This window comes from Suillus fuscotomentosus (assembly GCF_016647785.1).
Source record: "Suillus fuscotomentosus strain FC203 chromosome Unknown F5891scaffold_11, whole genome shotgun sequence".
Taxonomy (NCBI): domain Eukaryota; kingdom Fungi; phylum Basidiomycota; class Agaricomycetes; order Boletales; family Suillaceae; genus Suillus; species Suillus fuscotomentosus.
Window position 1 is genome coordinate 920,207 of NW_024539523.1, and position 22,225 is coordinate 942,431.

At 48.9% G+C, this 22,225-nt stretch overlaps 6 protein-coding genes across 6 annotated transcripts; 3 read left to right on the forward strand and 3 right to left on the reverse strand.

Moving 5' to 3' along the window:
- The first annotated feature begins 74 nt into the window (after positions 1–74).
- F5891DRAFT_1162852 (Not1-domain-containing protein) lies at positions 75–7,777 on the forward strand. Its single transcript, XM_041365303.1, has 17 exons — positions 75–313; positions 390–818; positions 851–972; positions 1,030–1,255; positions 1,305–1,769; positions 1,817–2,340; positions 2,397–4,041; positions 4,092–4,322; positions 4,374–4,526; positions 4,581–4,710; positions 4,772–4,935; positions 4,987–5,283; positions 5,333–5,574; positions 5,624–6,208; positions 6,258–6,372; positions 6,424–7,036; positions 7,090–7,777. Exons 1-17 carry the CDS (start codon positions 200–202, stop codon positions 7,515–7,517), a joined length of 6,483 nt encoding a protein of 2,160 aa, XP_041229632.1. The 5' UTR covers positions 75–199; the 3' UTR covers positions 7,518–7,777.
- Positions 7,704–12,983, reverse strand: F5891DRAFT_1209103 (uncharacterized protein; the record flags this gene model as incomplete). The annotated part of the gene is made up of 14 exons (XM_041369126.1): positions 12,858–12,983; positions 12,716–12,782; positions 12,204–12,649; positions 11,500–12,148; positions 11,325–11,425; positions 11,086–11,275; positions 10,974–11,031; positions 10,800–10,916; positions 10,665–10,748; positions 10,409–10,612; positions 10,147–10,348; positions 9,740–10,092; positions 7,827–7,994; positions 7,704–7,755 (listed from the first exon to the last, which is right to left on the reverse strand). Exons 1-14 carry the CDS (start codon positions 12,918–12,920, stop codon positions 7,704–7,706), a joined length of 2,754 nt encoding a protein of 917 aa, XP_041229633.1. The 5' UTR covers positions 12,921–12,983.
- A 1-nt stretch (position 12,984) lies between these two features.
- On the reverse strand, positions 12,985–14,690 carry F5891DRAFT_1016501 (uncharacterized protein). The gene is made up of 6 exons (XM_041360938.1): positions 14,672–14,690; positions 14,210–14,624; positions 14,062–14,156; positions 13,592–14,003; positions 13,439–13,533; positions 12,985–13,385 (listed from the first exon to the last, which is right to left on the reverse strand). The coding sequence occupies exons 2-6, from the start codon at positions 14,355–14,357 to the stop codon at positions 13,170–13,172; spliced, it is 966 nt and encodes a 321-aa protein (XP_041229634.1). The 5' UTR covers positions 14,358–14,624; positions 14,672–14,690; the 3' UTR covers positions 12,985–13,169.
- A 64-nt stretch (positions 14,691–14,754) lies between these two features.
- F5891DRAFT_1016503 (translation machinery associated TMA7) lies at positions 14,755–15,828 on the forward strand. The gene is made up of 5 exons (XM_041360939.1): positions 14,755–14,985; positions 15,040–15,139; positions 15,198–15,206; positions 15,256–15,283; positions 15,340–15,828. Exons 1-5 carry the CDS (start codon positions 14,950–14,952, stop codon positions 15,353–15,355), a joined length of 189 nt encoding a protein of 62 aa, XP_041229635.1. The 5' UTR covers positions 14,755–14,949; the 3' UTR covers positions 15,356–15,828.
- A 65-nt stretch (positions 15,829–15,893) lies between these two features.
- F5891DRAFT_1016506 (WD40-repeat-containing domain protein) lies at positions 15,894–19,443 on the forward strand. The gene is made up of 9 exons (XM_041360940.1): positions 15,894–16,544; positions 16,704–16,807; positions 16,908–17,038; positions 17,110–17,290; positions 17,346–18,071; positions 18,127–18,246; positions 18,298–18,827; positions 18,887–18,994; positions 19,049–19,443. Exons 1-9 carry the CDS (start codon positions 16,107–16,109, stop codon positions 19,312–19,314), a joined length of 2,604 nt encoding a protein of 867 aa, XP_041229636.1. The 5' UTR covers positions 15,894–16,106; the 3' UTR covers positions 19,315–19,443.
- Positions 19,444–19,598: 155 nt separating this feature from the next.
- F5891DRAFT_1185014 (cyclic-AMP phosphodiesterase) lies at positions 19,599–21,100 on the reverse strand (the record flags this gene model as incomplete). The annotated part of the gene is made up of 6 exons (XM_041366507.1): positions 19,599–19,638; positions 19,682–20,431; positions 20,495–20,695; positions 20,755–20,872; positions 20,925–20,983; positions 21,036–21,100. 6 exons carry the CDS (start codon positions 21,098–21,100, stop codon positions 19,599–19,601), a joined length of 1,233 nt encoding a protein of 410 aa, XP_041229637.1.
- Between the last annotated feature and the right edge of the window lie 1,125 nt (positions 21,101–22,225).

The following is a 22,225-nucleotide window of genomic DNA, read 5'->3' on the forward strand; positions in this document are numbered from 1 at the left end:
CAAGTATATTCAATCGGAGCTTTAAAATAGGATCCGGATTTGTGTGTTGGCAGCGAGGACGAGTTGCCACCGGGCTGGTGTGTTCACTGTTGGACTCGGCCTACGCGCTTTCTATACTTTCTTACCTCTATTCACCAAAACGGCGTCCGCTGGTGGGATCGTCTCGCGACGTCCGGAGACTGCTGCCAGGTCTTCGGCGATGGATAATCCTCCAAACGCCAATATACATACAATTGTAAAGGCTCAAATCGTCTTCCTTCTTTCAACCCTTACAGAAGACAATTTTGATCGCAATCAGCTTGAAATCCGTTCGGTGAGGATTATCATCATTAGATTGGCTGTTCTTGTATCACTGAATTGTTCTTATTTTCATGAAAACTCCTTTTTAGCTTTCTGAGCAGCACGGGCTTGACACATACCTCCATTTTATTCGTCGTTTGATTGTTCATTCCCAAGGCAGACTAGCATCTTCAGCGCCTCCATCGGCTTTTGATACTTCCACTGCATTGACTTTTCGACTCCTCGTTCAAGAAACTCAACGACTCGCTCGTGACCCTTTTCTCGCTGACCGTTTTCGTGAGGGTATAGACAAGGGCGAAGGGGACGCATTCAGGCACTTTGATCTCCTCCGATTCGTTGATCGGGTAGCTTTACGTCCTTTGGAGAGACTTGTCCTGACCTCCGCTATCGTCTCTTCGCCCACGAGGAAGGAACTTGCCGCCCAAGCAATGTCCCTTATACGACACGACTTTGAAATAGCAGTACTTGCACTCTGCCAGCACCCCTCATTCGACCACGCCGATCTTTCACCTCAGCAAGTTGCGAAACTCATGTCAAATTACTTTCTGAGTCCGCCTCCGAGACCCCAATCCTGGATCCCACGCAGCGTCAAGCGCTCATTGCTGCTGCGCAGGCAAAGTATGGGCCTGAAATTGTTGCTCCTATCCTGCAGCGCATTTTTCCAACGTTAAGGTCAGGGCAATGTGTTTACCACTTTCGTCAACTATTAACCCGAACCCTTTTGCACAGCTTGCCTCCTGGGACTTCCCTGGTTCAGACACTGATTCAGTTGGGTCCTGATATTACCAGCGATCCAGATACTGTCTGCGCTCTGCTTCAACGATTTGGGATTTCAGAAGCTAATCCTCCTCGAGACGCTCAATTGGTGGAGATTATGTCCAATTTGGCTCGATTGGCCGCGGAGGGTACAACTTTATGTGATGTCGGAGCTTTGGTCAGGGCGTTAAGCAGCTTTGTAAGGGTCACTTTGATTGAGATTTGCATTTACTGATGTGCGTGATTAGCACACTACCTTGAATTGGGCGAATGTCATTAAGGCATTTGATCTACCTGACCGTCATGGGGTGGATACTGCTACCTTAAAGCTTCTGATCGCCATTCTGCTCAACTGCCCACGTGACGCTGATCCTCATGCTGTGATTGGTTTCTGGGGGACATGGTCCAACTCATTATATCAACTAAAACTTCTTGATGCGTTGCTCTCACTACCTGCGGATACTTTCAATTTTGTATCTTTGCCAGGCAGGAGGATCGTTACAGTGGATGACGTCGCAGTTGCGAGCCCCACAATCAAGTCCCTTGCAGCTAATGTACAGAGTCACACTTGGAATTCGTTGGATGTCTTCGAGGTTCTCGTACGACTCGCGGACTCGGACAGCGCCGAAATTCGCTCGTGTGTTAGGGATATGCTCGACAAGGCACTAAAGATAAGCGCCGAACTGGTACAAATGGGTCTATTGCAAGTGCCAGTAAGTTATTCTTCTGTCTTCACATCCTTTCTCTTAATAGCGTCAAGGATGCGAACTGGAACGAAATCCGCGTGGAATACTCTCGGAAACTTCTAGCCATGTTCCTTGCCGGACATCCTAACCACCAGCTGGTCTTCATGCGTCTGTGGCAGATCGAACCGACCTATCTGACTGATGCATTCCGCGACTTCTATGAGGAAAATCCTCTCAATATCTCGAGGATCCTGGACGTAGCTCAGGACCTCAAGGTAAGCCAAAGTGAGCCTCAAGGCGCTCATGATGACTATAAATGGGATCAGATTCTGGAGAGCTTGCTCGATGTTCGGCCCTTTACATTTGCCCTGGATGTCGCTTCGCTGGCATCGCGCCGAGAGTACTTAAACCTCGACAAGTGGTTGGCCGATAACGTTAACCAACATGGAGCAGAGTTTCTACGCGCTATGGTTGCATTTTTGGAAGTCAAAATGGAGAGCGAGAAGGTGGCAAGAATGTCGGACCCCGCCGTCGACAGTCGTACGCTGTCCCTAAATCCCAACACTATCGCCATATTCCTACGCATTCTTCGTAACAAGTGAGTATACATCCCTTTTTTGCCTTTTTTCGTTTCTCTTACTTGTTTGTTTGTAGTTCTGCCAAAATGCCCCGGGACGACATTGATTACTGTCTTGAAGTTCGCAACTCCTGTTTGCAGGTTCACCCTCGTCTCATGAGCCTCATCCCCGGTAGCGATATCGATCCTGGATTGACTGTCGTCAATTACTCATCGGAGATTGAGAGTGAGGTCGACGCTATCTATAAGCACATGTACGACGAACAGACCTCTATCGACGAAGTCATCTCTCTTCTCCAACGCAGCAAAGTCTCGTCCGATACTCGTGACCACGATATTTTTTCCTGCATGCTCCACTTCCTCTTCGATGAATACAAATTCTTCCAATCCTACTACCCCGCTCGCGAGCTTGCCATGACCGGATATCTATTTGGCTCTATCATTCATCACGATCTTGTAGATTCAGTTCCTCTCGGAATTGCCATCCGTTACGTTGTCGACGCCCTCAATTGTCCTCCCGATACCAATCTTTTCAAGTTTGGTCTTCAAGCCCTCTCCCGTTTTGAAACTCGCCTTGCTGAGTGGCAGCCTCTGTGTCAGGCTCTTCTCAGAATCCCCCATCTTATGGAGGTTCGCCCCGATCTAACGGCCGTCATTCACCGTGCTATTGCTGTTGGCGGCGACGGATCCCGCAGTAATGCTGATATGCGCGGTATCTCTGCTGGTCTTACGGCTGACCCTGCGCCTGTATTCACTTCTATCCGCCCTGACAAGTTTGATATGGAGATCGTTGAGCCACCGGAGGAGCTCTCCGACAAGATTCTGTTTATCGTGAACAATCTCGCGCCCAGTAACTTCGATGCCAAACTATTGGAGATGAAAGAGCAGTTTGACGATGCCTTTTCGAGGTGGTTCGCTAATTATCTGGTAGACCAACGTATCAGCAGCGAGCCTAACAACCACCAGTTATATCTGCGTTTCCTCGATGCGCTTGACAAACGGGTTTTGTCGAAGTATATTTTGCAGGAGACATTTGCTAAAGCAGCAACGGTGTTGAACAGCGAGAAGACGATGCAGATCACCTCCGAGCGTTTGGTCCTGAAGAACATCGCGTCATGGCTTGGGACCATCACGCTTGCTCGTGACAAGCCGATTCGTCACAAGAATCTTGCCTTCAAGGACCTCCTCTTGGAGGGCTTTGACCATGGACGCCTGATTGTCGCCATTCCCTTCGTTTGCAAAACCCTCGAGCCTTGCTCCAAATCCAAGGTCTTCAAACCACCCAACCCTTGGCTGATGGCGGTCATAACTCTACTAGCCGAATTCTATCACTACGGTGAAATCAAGTTGAACATGAAGTTTGAGATCGAGATGCTGTGCAAGGCCCTCGATATCGATCTCGCCACCATCGAGATTATGAACGTTGTCCGCCACAGGGCCACTGCTGGCGATACAGGACCTGCCATCCCCGAATATGTCACCGATATAGACTCGATGCCGATGAATGGGTTTGATTCTACTCGTATGCAGGGTGAAACGCAGGTTATGCCAATTGGGCCTACACCTACAGCTGAGCCTCAACGTGCCGTAGGGGCTCATATTGAGTCAATTCTCTCGAGCCTGGGCACGAGTGTGGTGGTCAGCACGCAACTTGCACCCTACAATGGTAACCACTCCTTCAAGCGTGCAGTGCAGGTTGCTGTCGACCATGCTGTCCGGGAGGTAAGCGCCTCGATCTTCATTTCTGTTTCATGATCTGAGGAGCCCACCAGATCATTATCCCAGTTGTTGAGAGATCTGTGACGATCGCTGGCATCTCCACTCGCGAGCTTGTTGCCAAGGACTTCGCAACGGAGGTTAATGAGGAGAAGTTGCGCAAGGCTGGGCACCTGATGGCGCAGAAGCTTGCCGGGAGTCTCGCATTGGTCACCTGTAAGGAACCTTTGAAAAGCAATCTCGGAGGTCACTTGCGTTCTTCTCTGGTGGATCATGGATTCAATGATGTAGGTGGTTGACACGTGTGAGGTATTGGACGATTACTTACAGCGTTTCAGCAAACGATATCCGAGCAAGTCCTGACTATCCTCGTACAAGATAATGTAGACGTTGCCTGTGCAGCAATTGAAAAGGCTGCCATGGAGCGAGCAGTGACAGATGTGGATGATGGTTTTGCACCTTCATACGAGGCTCGTCGTCGTTACCGCGAGGTATGTTACTTGGCCTTTATTACTAGACTGCAGCTGACTTCTACTTCCCAACAGCATCGAAGTGGGCAGGCATTTTGGGATCCTGCAGCTCCGCCCTCAAACTTCTCCGCTAGTCTTCCGGACCCTCTGCGTATCAAGCCGACAGGACTGCAACCACATCAAGCGGCGGTCTATGAGGATTTCGGTATGTTTACACATTATCAATATCTTGATGTGAATTATCTTGACGTTTCATTTCAATCCAGCCCTGGACTCGAAGCGTGGTGCACCAATGAGTAGGCCGAGTTCAACGGTGTCGTATGCTCGCAATGAACATCTGAATCCAGCCCTCTATGCCGCTTCTCCTGCCCCAGACCCAGCCATCGCATCCCATACGATGTCCCACCAGGAAGCAATGGAACGTTTTACTGTAAGCATGCTCTCCATTTTACACTGTTGGAAACCTGATCATTGCGTGCAGACGATCTTGAGGGACCTAGAAGGCCTGATCATCCAGTTGCCCATCCAATCACTGGCCGCCCTTCCTCCTAATCATGATCTTCGTCATCTTGTTCGGCAGATCCTATTTGTCGCTGCAAGTTCCATCGATCATAACCGCACTCCCCTCCACATGTCTCAGAAGATTGTTCAGCTCTTGTACAAGACGAGCTCTCAGCTTGGCAGAGAGATTTATGTTGCCTTGTTGGACCAGTTGTGCCGCACGTTTGAAGACGTCGCTAAAGAGGCTATAACGTGGCTGCTTTATGCGGAGGATGAGGTTAGTGCTAGGTTTCTCTATTACATACGCAACGCTTACATCACTTCAGCGCAAACTTAACATCCCTGTTACTGCGACTCTGCTACGCAGCGGTCTTGTCAGCACTTCACTTCAGGATCAACAGCTAGCGAAGAATTTGTTTACTGATCCTCGCCCCAGTTTGCAAAACTTCGCAGCCGGTCTCATTCGCGAATGTCTATCAAGTGACCCCCCGATTGCTTCTCAGAGTCAGTTGACATACTCTATTGAAGTTCTTGGACAGTTGGCACAAGCTGGCGATGCTAATGAAGAGTGCGTTGTGACCGAATCTACTGGGCTCGTGTATTAACCAATCTACTAGGGTGAATCGTCTTCTGGATGACCTTCGAGTCGTTCGCAGACCCACGACGGAGGGCATGGTAGTCCGCCAGCCTTCGGTCAAGCCAGAAACCGAGCAGCTCAGGGAAAAGTTGTTTAGCTGGTTCCAACAATGGGTTTCCATCTTCCAGAGGTCCCACTCTCCTGAGAAGGCTTTCGTCCCCTTCATCTCCCAGCTCACGAAGCAGGGGATCTTGAAGGTCGAAGATATTTCTTCATTCTTCTTCCGTGTGTGTGCGGAGGCAAGTGTGAACAGCTACATCAAATGCATGGCAAACGGAGAGTTCGAATACGCTTTCCAAGTTCTTGACGCGATGTCGCGATTGATTGTCTACATCATCAAGTATCATGGTGACGCTTCTGGAATAGACAACGACCAGGCGAAGGTTCACTACCTTACCAAGATTTTGTCGATATTCGTTCTTGTTCTGGCGAACATGCACGAAGAACAAGGCGTTCTCTTTCAACAGAAGCCGTTCTTCAGATTCTTCTCCAGTCTCATTAGCGACCTGCACTCCATCGCAGAACATCTAGGCTCAGCTTATTTCTCTCTGCTGATCGCCATCAGGTAAACCATTCTCCAGTTGTTATTTTTATCATCGCTCACAGTATCGCAGTGACACTTTCAGTTCTCTGCAACCCACTTACTTTCCTGGGTTCGCATTCTCTTGGCTCTGTCTTGTTTCACATCGACTCTTCATGCCAAAACTGCTGCTATCCGAAAACCGGGAGGTGAGATCATGATTCAATATTAGAGGACCTTTTTTGACTCGATTCCGTTAGGGCTGGTCTGCGTTCCACAAGCTTCTTCTTTCCCTCTTCAAGTTTTTGGCTCCGTTCTTGAAAGAGGCTGATCTCCAACTCGCATCTCGTGATCTGTATCGCGGCTCCCTCCGACTCCTCCTCGTCCTTCTTCATGATTTCCCAGAATTCCTTAGCGAATACTACTTCAGTCTCTGCGATGCCATCCCTCCGCGTTGCATCCAGCTTCGCAATATCATCCTCAGCGCGTTCCCTATGTCTATCATCCTTCCTGACCCCCATCTACGCAACATCAAATTTGACTCGATTCCCGAAATGGGACCGATACCACCCATTCTATCAGACTTTGCTTCAGGTCTCAAAAGCGCTGACCTCCGCAACAACCTCGATCAGTACCTCCTTAATCGTGGAACCCCTTCATTCCTTACAACACTCAAAGATCGCTTGAGGCTGCCTGGCGTGCCAGAGAGTTCAACCGAATCGTATAACCTGTCATTGACAAACTCCCTTGTCATGTACATTGGAGTATCGTCAGTTGCTCAGGCCAAGGCGAGGAGTGGCTCTTCTGTATTCGTCGCGAGCGACCCTGGCGTTGTTGCTTTACAGTATCTTGCTGCTAATTTAGATGTTGAAGGCGAGTCCAACGAATCCACTAGTTCATATGACATAGATTGACGCGTTATTTAGGACAACACCACCTCTTGAGCTCTATGGTTCTCCACCTGCGATATCCCAACGCCCATACCCACTGGTTCAGCTCTTTGCTTCTCCACCTCTTTGTGGAAGTGAAGGACGATCGCTTCCGTGAAGTAATGACTCGCGTCCTTCTGGAGCGCTTCATTGTCCATCGTCCTCATCCCTGGGGTGCTTTGGTCACCTTCATTGAGTTGCTCCGCAATTTGAAGTACGAGTTCTGGAACAAGGAGTTCATTCGCGTCGCACCCGAAGTTACCATGTTGCTTGAGAGCGTAAGACTTCCTACTCTTCAGTCGAAACCTTTACTCAACAGACATTGCAGGTCGCGAGGTCCATCTATCAACCATAGATTCGTTTTGCCTTTGTTCCTACTATCTGTCGCGCATATCTGTTTCTTTGGGTTTTTCCTCGTTCTCTAACTGCACTCACTGTATTGTAACAACCTTTCACCGTTTTCAAGTGTTGAACAAGGTGTAACGTGAACTTTGATTATAGCAAACCTCCTGCACAACCTTGTCGACACACCTCTGGCTTGTTGATGTTTATATAGCCCTTTAAAATTCCCTTACGTTTACAATACTATGTACACCTATGGGCATTCTATGCTAATTAAGCCATGACATGCGAGCGTTGAATCCCCACTTCCCATCATTTGACCTGCCAGCTGATCCCCAAACACTGAAAACACGTCTTAGTCAAAAAATCTTATATATGAACCCAGAACATACCCGGCTCCCTCTACACCACCTGCCCCAATCCTATCTGCTCCCTCATCAATTACCAACCAGTCAGGTACCAAAACACCTGTGCGGATGGGAAATAATCGTAGCGCACGCTCGAGTCCGCCTGGGTCAGATGATTGCAGGAACAACACAGTGTTTGCAGTACTCGATGTCCTCTTGACAAGGAAACATCAGGGAAAACCTCCCGCGAAGATTTTGTAAAATTTTCTGAAATTTTCTGACTTTCTGAAAATACATTAAAATATTCCAAGTCCCTCTACGGATGGGTGAAAATTTATGAAAATCCACACGAATACAACAAAATGATTATAATGTGATTAAATACTAGAATATCGCAAATCACAAGATATGAAAATGAGGAAATGAGACAAAACGTGTAACGCAAAGTCCCTGTGCTATCAGGAATGCCCTACTCATCCCATCGAAATCGATTCGCGCAAATGCTGCTTTCAACTCAGCGGATGCAAAGTCAACCAACTTCAGATCAAGTAGGGAAGAAAAAATCTGGTAGAACACAGTGAGATAGTGCTTGAACAGTTAGAAAAAGATGCACCACAGTAACCACAGCTGAGACCATGGAATTCGGGATCCGATGTTCATAGTAGCAATAATGGCATCGACTGCTGATAAATTTTTAGAAGTATAGTTATGATCAGAGTATTGCGGTGTATCGTAGCACACGTGTCGGAAGATCGGACAGTGGACATGAGTCAAGAGCTCATCCCGATTGGCTCGAGGACTATGAATAACGCAGTCGAGGTTGGCTTCCAACTTCCTGGAAGCATGTCAATAATATTCGTAGTCTCCAATCCGAGCACCATACCGGAAGGCTGCAGTAGGATTGCCACCGAACATAGGGCTAGCAGTGAGGCCCAAGACCATGGGATGTTCATCCTGCTCAGTCGTCACACTAGAGCCGTGGACCACGGGGAGGCGGGTAGGGAGGAACCAGGAATCAACCACATGACTCACCTGCGCGCCTCAGAATGCAGTGGCCCGGCTCTGGCCTGAGCTGCGGCTCGAGTAGGGAATTTGCGATTCTGACAGTGAGCATGAGCGGGTCGCTGTGAAACCAGGATTCAACTACATGACTCACCCTCAGAATGCAGTTTTGAGCTATGTGTATGCTCCAAATTGAGCCTGTAGCTGGGAGAGATCAGGAAGGCCGGTTGGACCGCCAAAAAGAAGAGAAAAAAAGGAATCCTACATAGACACCTGGTTTGAATGACCACGCACAGATGAATGCGACAACAGAATTCAGACGCCCGCTCGGAGCGAGACTTAGCTCTGTGGTGGTGATGCCTCTCACCTAGAGTCCCCAACAGTAACCATAAGGGAGAATGAAAACATAAAGAAAACGACGTGACAGGGTGTGCAAGTGGTTGCCGCGGCTCGTGTAAGTTGCAGAGTGAAACATGAATATTTGAATGAGTTCATTGAAATCAACCGTGGGAGCCCTGTGATTAGTAATTAAATTGTTGGTGGTTCGATTTTCAATTTCTCAATTTACTTGTTGTCGCTGAGGCTAAGGCCCTTCGAGCGAGCTCTATGTAGCCAGCAGCAGACACCTCCGAATTCTCCCTCCCACCTGTTTAAATATATCCCCGTTCTGCATTGCGTGAACTCTACATTTTTGATATACTAGTAATTAGTTACATATCTCATGGCAGGTTCAACTAGAGCCCTGTAGATATCTTTTTCAGTGCATTCACTGACTGCGTTATGGATGTGACTATTTATCAACTATTTACAAGCTTTTACAAAAATTTGATGAAAGTTTGCCATAATTCTCGAGAATTGTTGTCACATTTTCAAAATTCCCGTGGGAGGTTTTCCCTGATGAAAGTAAACCTGTAAGGTAACTTTCAGTGTCTCCCAGGCTTGCCACTCAGGCCGACCAACCAGAAGTAGGGGTGTTAAACTTTTTATTGTTCAAAACCCAAGCTCCTCCTTCATAAGACCATTCACTCTGACTGCGCCTTAGAAGATCTTTAACAAGCAAAGAGTCTGCGCAACCAATGACAACCATATTACCCCCGCATACCAGACCATTTTCTGCTTCATGTGCAGAAACTATTCGCGCATCAAGCAGATGGTAAGTTCGTAGGTTGTGAGTAATCCGCAAGGCTGCAGACAGCTCGGAGGAGTGATGTAGTGATGGAATCACGATATCGATGATTCCGTCTGCGCTGAGAATAGCCTGAGCACGTCCATACGGTTGTTGGAAGTTCTCCACATAGGAATCTACTACCTATTCCAATAGATCATGAAGGATGTTCGGATCATCAAGGCAAGTAGACATTACCTTCCAACCGGTTGAGTTGCGATTAGTGTCTTGCTCGAGCCAGATTGTTCTAGCTTCCATACTGGCGTGCAGGATATTCTGACTGTTGATCACAAGTTTATGGACAGAAGCCTTGCTCAGGTCGAAGGAAACAACACTGATGTTTGAGGCCTTGACATTCACTCCTCCTTCATCATCTTCGCATACTTCCAAACGACCGAGTCTGAGGTAGATGTCGTTTGCGTCAAGTTTGTGTATAGGATGATAGGATAATTTTACAGACCTCCCAGGCACTTCGAGGGCGTGCACCCGCCAACCTCCCAACGGCCCGCTCTCCGCGGGGACAGCAACAGTAAGTGTGAACTTACGACATTTAGTTTTTGGTGCATCATACGAAGAACAGTAAACGCGATCAAGAAACGCCTGAACACGAGCATTGTTAAGCACCTCGAACCACCAGTGAGGCTGACCAGGCTCCTCGTGGTACCTTCAAGACAATGAGAGGTCATTGGGGACCAAAAACCAGCATAAATACATACGTGACGTCTGCGTCTGGATTCCATTCCCTGAGCACGCTCACTGCTTCACGAGTGTGCCACGACGGGACATTATCATCCATGCCACTGGTCGGTGGTTGAGCAGTTTTATCGTGAAGGAATCATTACCAGACGCACCCATGGATTGCGAGCACAGGCGTGTGAGCGAGATTGGAAAGGAATAGGTCATTGTCGTCTGGTAGGAGCGATGTTTCTAGAACAGCTCGGAGCGCTGGGTCAATGAAGTGAGCGAATCTGCCAAAAGGCTGGTCAGCCCAGATGCTGTGACACAGAGACGAAATTTCATCATACCTCGACATCGTCCATGGGACATATGCCTGCGACTTGATGTATCCCGCAGCAGCTACGACTGTGCTTCGCTGTCACTTTGATTGAAGCCTCAAATTTAGTCTGTTGAACATACCGGCTTTCACCTTGTCCGGCCATCTACTTGCTATGTACCATGCTCCTTGCCCTCCATTCGAATGACCCACGACAATAAGCTTTGTATCTCGAGGATAAATCCAGTCCACGAATCCTATGCATAGTATATCGTGCAGGGCTGTCACCGCGGCAAAAGCATCAGCAGCAGAAGGACCATGCCAGTCGAGGCCCTGCCATCCGTCAATCAAATACTAAAGTAGGCGCTGGAATGCGAATTACCCAGGAAGTTCGGCCAGACGGAATGATCACCCATGCCTTGTCTTGCCGAGGAAGGCTGTCTGCCCAGAATGTTTGGTTGATGATGTCGACACCTGCACCATCTAGAAATATTGAGTGGAAAAGGGGGTCAACATCCAGGAAAACTGAAAGCCATCAGGTGTAGATTACAACATACGCAGCGCTAGAATTGGCTCTTTCAGCCCTCCTTCACCTTCTTTATCGGGATATCGAGGGGGAAGTACCAAGAATATAGTAGGATTGCTAAAGCCTAAATTGTACGTCGCTCTTATGGCAGTGTAACTGACCGAAGTCCACATGGGAATGTGTCTGATAGGAACATTGACTCTGAAAATTCTTTGCTCATCAACATCACCGCATGCCGATTCAGCGTGGAAGGGAGAGATCGTGATGTCGACCGGAAGCTCTGTGATATCGATAGGGATTACTCCCGGACCGGGTTGGAACTCCAGCGTTAGTATGTGTGTTTGAGTCGGGGCAAGCCGTGTTGTCGTTGAAAGATTGCATAATGAAAGCCCCAGCCCTACGCAAGGTGGAATCACAGCCGACACTACTGTCCACCATCCTGATATTGATTTGGTGTTGCGGCAAAAGTCAACGTTTCGAAGCCCTATTCCTAGCGTCGAGGAGAACGGCCGGCCATAGATGAAGTCCGGTATGACATCGTGAGCAGGTGCATGTAAGACGGGTGTCACCAGATAAGGCGATGTTTCCAGTGATGGAAGGGCATCAATTGAGATAGTAAAATTGATGCTTAGAATTGGATGTTCTGAGTTGTATGACCGAGGGTCACCAAAGAGTCTTATCTATTGATAGTGGATAACTCAGATGATATTCCAAGGTTTCAAGAAGTCAGATCACCTCGTAAGATCCACCAAGAACTACTTGATATCGGGTGGTTTTATCTCTACATGGAGACGTTGGGAGCGAGACGAACTGTACAGGGGCACGCTCGAGAGCGTAAACATTCCCCATGTGCCATTCTGAGACATGTGTTGCCCAAGTTGTCTCATCACCTGGTAAGATGGAAAAATATGCGCCCTGGAGGCACTCGACACGCAGACGTGGATCGGCCTCGATGATTCCTTGCTTAGAATATGGAGGATAGACGGTGAGATACGTCCGGAGGACGTTGTGATGCTGCAGTGCTGCCCATCCTTCGGTCGCACGAAGCTGCTCCCACCGAATATTGGGATGAGATACTTTGAGATTTCCGTGTTCATCCGAGTTGGCTTTTGACCAAGAGACATATCCGCCATCAGCATAAGCAGATGGATAGGTACGGGTCAAATCTATATTCTTAGATACTTCGAAATCCATAGCAGATCGTAATTAGCTCAAGCTCATAGTATACAATCAATATAATTGCCCACAGTCAAGGGGAAACGCAGGAGAAAGGAAGTGCTGCTCCCTAGCGTGGATGGGGAAAGGTCCGAGAACCTGAATCGCAGCAACGCGTCAACAACATGCACGTTGTACTGTGTCCCACTGAGTGGAGGCGAGGCAAGAACGCACATCCCATTCTCGAGACATTACGACACGCCATTCTGTGTCGATGGTGCAAGTCATGACGTCCATGATGGTCCAGGAATTTCAACTTGACTCAATTCCGCTCAAGTAAACGACTATTGTTGAACGTTGAAGGGTGGATTTTATAACAGCCTGGAGAGTGAGAGTCGATGGATCATTGGACTCGGAGCGGAGTTCGGAGGCTACAGTTGCTTTTTCTGGCCAACGCCCAAGCAATATGATTGTACAACGATAACGAAAACTGGCTACTTGCTACATTATGGATGCCCAAGAGGTTAATCTCTCTACAATAATCATTCAAGAGGTGTTTTCGGCATTAATTGCCTTCTGTTGTGCACTGAACGTGGTCGACACGATCGGACAGCCCTGCCCAGCACCATTCAAGTTCTGTAACGTAACAGCAGCAGCATTCAGACGCGCGCTTTGCGAGGCTGTGCTGTTGTCGGTTGGGAATGTGAGTTGCACCGAGGGATTGAGAATAACATGGCCCGCGCGGACATTAGCAGTCAGGTTCTAGAAGAATGTTAGTTCCCTAAGAGCAATTGAGCATGAAATGAATAGCTTACCGCGATATAGTTCGTCTGATCAGGGGGACATTGGCATGGGATGAGTATTGGCTTCCCGTTTGTACCATCGACAGCACCATCACAGTTACCAGTGCCTGATAATATTTACGTGAGCTTCTTATCATTAGCAGGCTTTCAAGAATTACTGCTTACCGTCTGGGTTGATTCCAGCTTGCCATCCAAGGGGCGGTGCCAGTGTGGCAATCTGCTCATCAGTGGGTGAAGCAGAACTGTTGTTTGAAGTGATGCTCGTCGGGACGGCAGCGCTCGTGGCAGAACTGCTCGTTGAGACACCGAAACCCGCAGGTATTGCTGACGCAGCCGTAGGCATTGCAGCACTTGAATTTCCGTTGGTAGATGTCCCTGCACTGATCGCTTTTCCTTGTGCAGAAAAAGTGGTGGAAGAAATCGGGCAACCAACACCGGGACCTTCAAGGTTTTGCAGAGTGACCGCTGCTGCATTTAAACGAGCAAGCTGAGATGCGGTACTGTCATCTGTTGGGAAAGAGACCTTCACAGTGGGATTTGTTGTCACAAAGCCCGCCGCCACGTTTTTATTGAGATTCTACCATAGGAGCCTGTGTTCAGCAGTAGACAACACGACGTTTGACTGGAAGGCTTACGGCAAGGAAGAACGTTGAATTTGGCGGGCATGAGCAAGGTATTAGGATAGGTTTCCCATTAGTGCCGTCCACGGCACCGTCACAGTTTCCGGTGCCTTTAGAACGTGTTAGTGCACGATGTCGAAGGGTACTGTTATTTTGTACTCACCATCTGGATTAACACCGGATTGCCAACCGAAGGATGGGACTAGCGCAGGGTTGACGTCCCGCTTACTTTGAAGCGGTAAGATACGTAAAGGGATGGCCGCAACTGAGCCTGCCAGTGTTATGGCTGTAAGGACGTGAACAAATAACATGTTTAGATAAACTCGAAGCGCTGTGTGAAATGAATGAATGATATTAAACACTGTCGAGTACCCTGCTCGATTAACGAAAAACAGAAATGATTGGAACGTCGCTCGACGCAGTCGAGGGAGTTCAAGTTGAAGATGCAAAAGTGGAGCTGACGCTGCAAGGTCATATAAACGCTGTACCACACGGTCCACACCATACCATATCCTCAGGCTATTGTTCGACGTTGCTGGCTACCACAAAACCATTGTATACCCAAATGGAAGGTGTTTCTTCATCTAAGATTAGTCTTATGTAAGAGCTGGACCTAGGACGGTACCTGGGACCTATCATAGAACCTGATGCCAGCTGGATTGGCGATTCACCAGATGGACCTTATTGTATAGATATCTTTTTGTTCAATTTGAATGTTCTCCTTGTGGTAATCAGTGATACAATGCAACCATCCATTCATCCAAAACAGTTCAGAAGTGCTTAGTACTCTTTGGAGTTGCGACCGGCGGGGGACCGCCGAGACCGGCCACGGACAAGTTTGGGTGGAGTTCACAATCGCCCTTATCATAGGTATCTGACATACGGTCTGTGTCTGGTTCAACGATGTCGAGACAAGGTGGCAAGCTGAAGCCTCTCAAGGTTGGTTTTTCAACTGCCTCAAAGTCATACTAAAGCCTCCTTTGAAATCGCTAGGCACCAAAGAAGGAATCCAAAGAAGAGGATGAAGATGACAAGGCCTTCAAGGAAAAAAAGAAGGCCGAAGAGGCTGCTGTGAAGGCTGCAAGGGACAAAGGTACGTTTTTACTCGCTAAACTACAAGAAATGCATCTAAGCGATCCATTGATGTGTAGCTATCAAGGGTGAGTATCCGAAGCACCTCAAGTCAGAATAAACTCATGATTTTGACAGGTGGTCCTCCTGGTGGCGGGATCAAGAAGTGAGTAGAGTACAATCTTCATCTTGGTTTATCCAGTGATTGATCTTGTTCTTTAGATCGGGAAAGAAATAGAAGGATGATATCTACTCTGCACCTGACCGACCATTTACAATCCGTCTCTTGTATCATCCATGGTCATCAACGATCTTTCCATTCAGTTGTAGCCTGCGGTGCAGTGCTGAATCAGTACATGACTTGTAAGGTCGACTATACACTGCCCTGAGTATCTTAACACATAGTTCTTGCGCGCTACAAGAACCAGGCAAGAAGGGAAGCAGAAGTCTGTTCAGCATCAGATGTTATCGCTCGGCCTTCCCTGCGGGCTGCATGAGATCGGATGAGTAAAAGTGACGTATCATTGTCGGGCGCCAAGCGCTCAGTTCCCTCATCCCGTTGACTTCCGCTCCGACGTAGGTCATCGAGTTTTGTTGGAGGGCTATCAGAAATTCGAGTTTTTATGTGCCATACACGGGGCTGCGTAAAGCGCTCGATGTTGAAGAGTAGCGTCAACGTACACAGGCCATCAAATTTCCTTGGAAATGCTCACAAAGATAGAATTAGCCAGAACCCGAAGGTCGGATGTTTGAATAAGTTTATGCATGAATATATACTATAGCGGCATTAATAGTGCTAAAGCGCTTTGTGAATGAGTGAAAAGATTCGTGGGCTCGCCTTTCTCCGTACTTCCATTGTCGTGGCCGTTGCTGTTACCGTCGTGGTCGTCGTCGTTGACGTTGAACTTGTCGTTTCCGCCTTCACACTGAGGCGGTTGTTTGTTGATTGCAAACACTGGAAAGCAGAATTGTAGGAACCCACCGCCGATATGCTCACAAGCTCACGGATCAGCAACCTTGCCACTTCAAAATCTCCTCCTCCTAACGGCCTTCTATCGCAAAATAATAGCAGCAATAGCTCACAGCAGCGCGACGCTCTAACTGCATTATACCATCAAAACAACCAGAGTACACAGTCAATCTCTTCAACGCCCAACATTCACCATCCACAGACAATCCAAATCCCTATGCTCGGCACCTTGCAGGTGTCTCAGCCCCAGCAAAATCAAGGAGGCCAGCAGCAGCAGGGTCAACTTGGTCAGCAACAACCCCAGGGCCAGCCAGGGCAGTCCCAGGGTATTCCACCCCCACCCCCCCAGAATGGTCAAGATTTCAACCTTTCCAGTGTCTTGCACTTTTTGCAGACAGAATGGCGTCGTTACGAGCGTGATAGAAACGAATGGGAGATTGAGAGAGCTGAAATGAGGGTGAGTGTTCTCCTCATTCCTATGTGCATATGCGTCCCACCGCGAGTCACTTTTTTACTTTCGGCTTTTCGCATCATCAAAATGCATTTAGTCTGCATATCTGCATTCGTTGCTCAATTTCTTGCGTTTGGGACGTCGCGTATTTATGTTTCACCATAGGCTCGCATAGCTCTCCTCGAGGGCGAGCGACGCTCGTTTGAAAACGTCAAACTCGACCTGATGCGTCGCATAAAAATGCTAGAGTATGCTCTCCGTATGGAACGGTTCGTGTTCTCCTTGTGCACACACCAGCCTACTCACGCGTTCTGCCTCCCTCTTTTGTTGAATTCGCGGATGTTCTCATGCCATGCGTTCTTCATATAGCTCAAAGCAGCTAACTGCGCCTACTGGTACCGCTCAACCATCAAAATCAGCCATGCTCCAGCTGCAAGGCGCAAAAGATGATGTTCAGAGCCACAAGGATGGGAGTAGTGGCAGCTCGCCACGTAGTGACGGTGCGTGTTGCCCAGTCTTTAGGGTGCTTTTTATTTTAGTACTGTATTTGACATTGATGCACCCACCACAGATTCCCCTCTGCCCTCCGAACGCATTCCGAACGGGACCTCTGCACCCCCAGCACGACAACCCTCATGGCCTGGTGCAAGCGCGAACTGGAGCGGAGGCCTGCCATCCGTTGGTTCCGTGGGCAAGCTGCCACCAGGACGCGACCCAAAGAGCCGCGCACGGAGCAGAGACTACCTCAAGCAGTACGTTTTCTTACTGCCTTTTGAGATGACTTTCCATGCTCATAATCTCTTTTAGATGTCTCCAGGAAATCTCATACCTCACCTCTCCGCAAGCAATGAATCCACTCCCGAACCGTCCGCTCATCTCATCAGGATTAGTGAACCCCACCGCACCTAGCCAACCCTTCGAGGCAATCTACAATGGCCGGCCCCGTAAGGCATTGCCAGAATCCGGGCCAGGGGTCACAGTGGTTACTGGACCAGGGAATAAGGACTTCCCCATGTTAAGTGGTGGTGTGAATTTGATGTCAGGCCCAGCATCGACAGGATCATTGGAGCGAGGGAGCCCTCTGAATAATGTTGGTACAGGCATGTTCCAGCAGCAGCAGCAGCAACAGCAGCAACAACAACAGCAGCAGCAGCAGCAGCAGGTGCAGAGCCAAGAAAGGTCACAACCACCTCAACTACCCCAGCCTCAACAGCCTCCATCACAGCAGGCACCCCCGCAGACAGCACCACAACCGCTTCCAGAGAAAGAGGGAGCGCCGACCACCGAGGCAGAGCCATCGCGCCATTTAACGGCGATCTTCCGTCCTGATGATCAGGGCGAGTGGCGAGAGAAGCTGCGGTCGTCGTACGAACAGCATATGAAGATGCAGCGGTGGCGCGATGACGAGGAAGGCGAGGGCGAGGGTGAAGAAGTTGGAGAGGACGAAGATGAAGTAGAGAGCGTAGGTGTTGGGGTTGAGGAGGGCGAAGGCGATGGAGCAAAGATATGGAAGGCTAAGCGAACATTAAGAAAGTGAGTGCCTTTTCCACTCGGAGTCCAAGTTTTTGGTGCTGATTCTGGCTCCCAGTCATCTAGATGCAGTGCGTGCACTCGCATTCCACCCCACGGAACTATGTCTTGCAACCGGTGGAGATGACTGCACAGTAAAAATCTGGCGCATGGATGTCGCGAATTTAGCATCTTCTGCGTTGGTGCTCTCGTTTCTCTAGCAGGCATGATGAGACTAACTCTCCTCTAGTGCTCGCCTCACAACTGATTTCGAGCCCCAACTTACCCTGCGTGGCCACTCCGCTGCAATAACACGTCTCGTGCATTCTCCTACCAAGCACCTTATCTACAGCGCATCGATCGACTCAAGCATCCGTGTCTGGGCGCTGCCCTCACCGTCGCACACGACATACGCGCCATACGATGACAGCTCTGCGCGTGGAGAGCTGGTAGGGCACACTGATGCTGTCTGGGACCTTGCCCTTGTACGGGATGAGAATGCGTTGGTGAGCTGTGGTGCTGAGGGCTCCATAAAGGTGTGGGATGTAAGCGGAGCTGCAGAAGGTCGTGTAACTTTGAAATTGTCGTGGGGTTACTACGGCTTGGACCACGAAGGAAGCGAGGAGGAAGAAAAGGAAAAAGAGCCAGGAGCAACTGCGGTCGAGGCGATCAAGTCTGACTTGAAAAAGGTGGCAGTAGCATTCCAGAACGCGGTGGTAAAAGTGTTCGATATCGAGACTGGAAGAGAGGTGTCGAGATTAGCGACTGATGCCACATATGGTGCGTATCTCGATTCTCGTTGCTTCTATTGACGATCGCTAATCATGTTTTTTATTAAGATGGCACGCCTGCGACTCAGGTGAACCGTATTGTCTCCCATCCTACGATATCGTTCCTCGTCACTGCCCATGAGGACAAGTTCATCCGCATATTCGACATATTGTCAGGTACGTTCTGTTTACCAGCCGAGGTTCCTTTACATTCACTGACTGCGTATGAAGGACATTGCACGCACACCATGCCTGCTCATCTTGACGGAGTAACATCGTTGTCGATCGATGCAGCCGGGTTCTCGCTCGTGTCTGGCTCGCATGACTGCTCCATCCGCTTCTGGGATCTTCTTGGTTCGCGGACCTGCACGCAGGAGATCACGACACATCGTGAAAAGGCTAAAGAGGGTGTTCTCGAGGTTGAATTCCACCCCACGTTACCCTTCATGGCAAGCGCAGGCGCAGACGGCGTTGTCAAGCTCTACGCATCGTCATAGCCTGCTCACGAAATGACCGAACATGATTGACCTTATGATGTTACGCATTATAGATATCTCCATACGTATGCGGACGGTCTTCGTGTTCAATACGCATTGGCTCTTTTTGTTCTTGACATTGTTTCCTGTATATTCCTTCTTTGCTATTTGCAGGTGATTTCTGTGTTTTCGTCGGTATAATTCGTGCGATCGTGCAAGTACGTGAGCGTCTAAAGACGGTACGTAGAGTGGTATATGAGAAAGAGGCTCAAACGTACATAATGCGTCGACGAATATGAAGTAAGTTATAGTGGTGATAAAACAGACTGGTGGTAAAAAGGACAACTGGGAAAAGGAAATTAGGGCTACAGTGGTTGAGTATACACACGGTGAGGACTGGTATCGGTGAATTTCTCCAAATATAAATATCTCAACGAATAATTGAACGAATAAGAAAAGTTCGTTGAGGATAAGGTTCAGATCACTTGAAGAGGCGTAAGTTAGTACTAAGTATATCGCAAAGCCGATAGGACGATTGGACCCACCAATCTTCATGCCTTGGTCCGCAGTGAGCAGTTCGACCCCTAATTGGTGGGGTGCAAGCAGTTCACGACATTGGTCACCGATAACGTGGTTGATCGGCCGTTCTGTAGCAAATTGCTCTTTGCAGTGCATGATGTAAACTTTGACACCTTCAAGTGCGCCATGAAGGGCTTCAGGTGACATTCGTTGCTTCTTTCGCGGCCTCGATCCTGAGCAAGATCTACGTTCTTTTCGGGCGATGACAACCTCTGTTGCTAGCGTGACCAGCTCCTGTACCAAATGCACGGGACTGAGGTGACCCCAAAGTTGCCCGTCCGGCCGCCCTGCTTGGTATGAGCACTCGATGAAGATGGTGGATATGACATGCGGTATCTTTGGTGCTGCTGCACGCCAGACGGCGATGTTCTTTGGCTCGACAGAGATGCTATCAGGCTCCACATCACCGAAAAAGATGAACTCTTGGTTTGTAGGGTCATGCCGGATGAAAAAACAAGCGCCGTCATACTGACCAGAGTCGTTCATTCCGTGGCTGACGGTCATGAGGCGAACGGAGATATCTGGGAAGATGACCTCGTATTTGTCATCTGCACGGAGGCTACCAAGCGGGGATGGTAGATTTGAGGCCGACGACTAGATTGACTCGTGGGATGAGACTCACGCGTGATACACCAATTGGAATAACGGGTTATTCTCATCATATGTGGCTAATTTGGGCCATATTCTTCCGGAGAAGATAGTTTCTAGATCGCTGAGAGTTTGGGCTGAGCCATATATACGTTTTCTAGCACCGCCAAGTGAGCCCGCGGCCATTACAAGACTGCCTATATGGTCGAGGTGCGCGTGTGTAAGGAGAAAGCACCTGCAGAACCAAGTTAAGTCACAGGCTGTGAGGCAGTAGTACGGGAGGACGTTACTGACTTGACATTTGCATACACCGTGAGAGGAGTGAAGGATGTTGGATTCGCGTCCGTTGGATGTTCTCCGAAGATGTTTGGGTCGCGTTTCATGATATGTCTAAGCGCGCCAAGACCCGACCCTGAGTGACAGTGTCAGTTGTGGTCGCGAGACACGATGATGAGATTGCGCACCCGCCTCTAATGCGATGATACCATCATTCCAAGCAGCCTGACGGGGTTTGAGCAAATACCTGTAGCATACATCTGAGTGAAGATGGAAAGCAGCGGAAAGAAGGAACCCACGCTGATAGGTTGGATTCATCGGGACCGCCACCGGAGCCCACCACAAGCATATCGAATGCGGCCATGGCAAGTTCTTTCTGCATAGCGGTTAGAGCAGAAGATGATTATATAGGCCCGCTAAAATTTTTGACAGTCAAGTTTGAAGCTTGCATAGTTTCCCTTCAGTTTCCCCGGTCACGGCAGCACTAGTGCGTGTATTTAAGGCACCAAGGTTCGGCTAATCAACCCAAGTTTCAACATTGTCAACTTTAAGACTCGGACTGCCCCTGTTAATGACCAAGTGGCAGTTCTCCGCAGTATCATGCATTGTCCCAATGAAACAACAATTGCACACATCCACTGAATCCGAGTGGGAATACAAGACAGGGTCACTCGAGGCCAATGACAAGGCTGACCCGTCAAACAGAGTAAAACCCTAAGAAAGCGGTATAAAGGAATGTCATTGTTCCTTATGATTCGGATGACGAGATGGAATGAGTAGTAAGGAATGTGCATGTAGAGGACAAGTGAAATATTACAAACGAAAGATCAAACAATAAGATCGACCCTCCGTCCCTATTGCGCTCCCAGTAGTTTATTCAATGCTCTTTGTACGTCATAATCGTATGCTTCCAGCGCCTCAACAGCTTGCGTTCGACTGAACCCCATAGCAGACAGCTGCTTCACAGGTTCCACGTCGTCTTCAACCCCAGGCGTCACCCTCGCCTCCTGCGTAACAGTCACATTCTGTGACAGACTCGATGGAGGAATGGGTGGTACTGAATCCTGCTTCTTTTTCTTACCAAACGGAAGGCGAATCTATGAGATTAGTATTAGTAATGTACCATGGAAAGTAAATATAGTACATACACTGAGCTTAGAGTGCCGCGGGGGTGGCGGAGGCTTATCGTGACCGGGTTCCTTGGTTGAAGAGCTTGACGGCCGCTGCAACTTCGGAGAAACAGCTCGAGGCGGTGGCGATGTGGCACGTCGCGGAGGGGAAGTAGACCGTATCGACGTAACGCGGGGAGAAGATGGTCCTCGCGGTGATACAGGAGGGGAAATATTCGGGAAAGGCTTGCTACCCTCGGACGAAGGTGGTGACGCAGAGGATGCGAATGCCTTTGAAGTCTTCGAAGGGAACAAATTATCTAGTGCCAGGGCTTGAGAGGAATCAACACCTCCAAATGCATCTTGAAAGCTTATGACTC

Excerpts from the sequence above, each read along its gene's own strand:
- F5891DRAFT_1162852 (XM_041365303.1), top strand. The coding sequence starts at position 200 with ATGGATAATCCTCCAAACGCCAATATACATACAATTGTAAAGGCTCAA. Across the intron at positions 4,323-4,373 it reads TGGATCATGGATTCAATGAT|CAAACGATATCCGAGCAAGT; the intron begins GTAGGTGGTTGA and ends ACAGCGTTTCAG. Across the intron at positions 4,936-4,986 it reads AAGCAATGGAACGTTTTACT|ACGATCTTGAGGGACCTAGA; the intron begins GTAAGCATGCTC and ends CATTGCGTGCAG.
- F5891DRAFT_1016501 (XM_041360938.1), bottom strand. The coding sequence starts at position 14,357 with ATGTTATTTGTTCACGTCCTTACAGCCATAACACTGGCAGGCTCAGTT. Across the intron at positions 14,004-14,061 it reads ATTCAACGTTCTTCCTTGCC|AATCTCAATAAAAACGTGGC; the intron begins GTAAGCCTTCCA and ends CTCCTATGGTAG. Across the intron at positions 13,386-13,438 it reads ATCAGACGAACTATATCGCG|AACCTGACTGCTAATGTCCG; the intron begins GTAAGCTATTCA and ends ACATTCTTCTAG.
- F5891DRAFT_1016503 (XM_041360939.1), top strand. The coding sequence starts at position 14,950 with ATGTCGAGACAAGGTGGCAAGCTGAAGCCTCTCAAG. Across the intron at positions 14,986-15,039 it reads GCAAGCTGAAGCCTCTCAAG|GCACCAAAGAAGGAATCCAA; the intron begins GTTGGTTTTTCA and ends TGAAATCGCTAG.
- F5891DRAFT_1016506 (XM_041360940.1), top strand. The coding sequence starts at position 16,107 with ATGCTCACAAGCTCACGGATCAGCAACCTTGCCACTTCAAAATCTCCT. Across the intron at positions 16,545-16,703 it reads TTGAGAGAGCTGAAATGAGG|GCTCGCATAGCTCTCCTCGA; the intron begins GTGAGTGTTCTC and ends GTTTCACCATAG. Across the intron at positions 18,247-18,297 it reads GCGAATTTAGCATCTTCTGC|TGCTCGCCTCACAACTGATT; the intron begins GTTGGTGCTCTC and ends ACTCTCCTCTAG.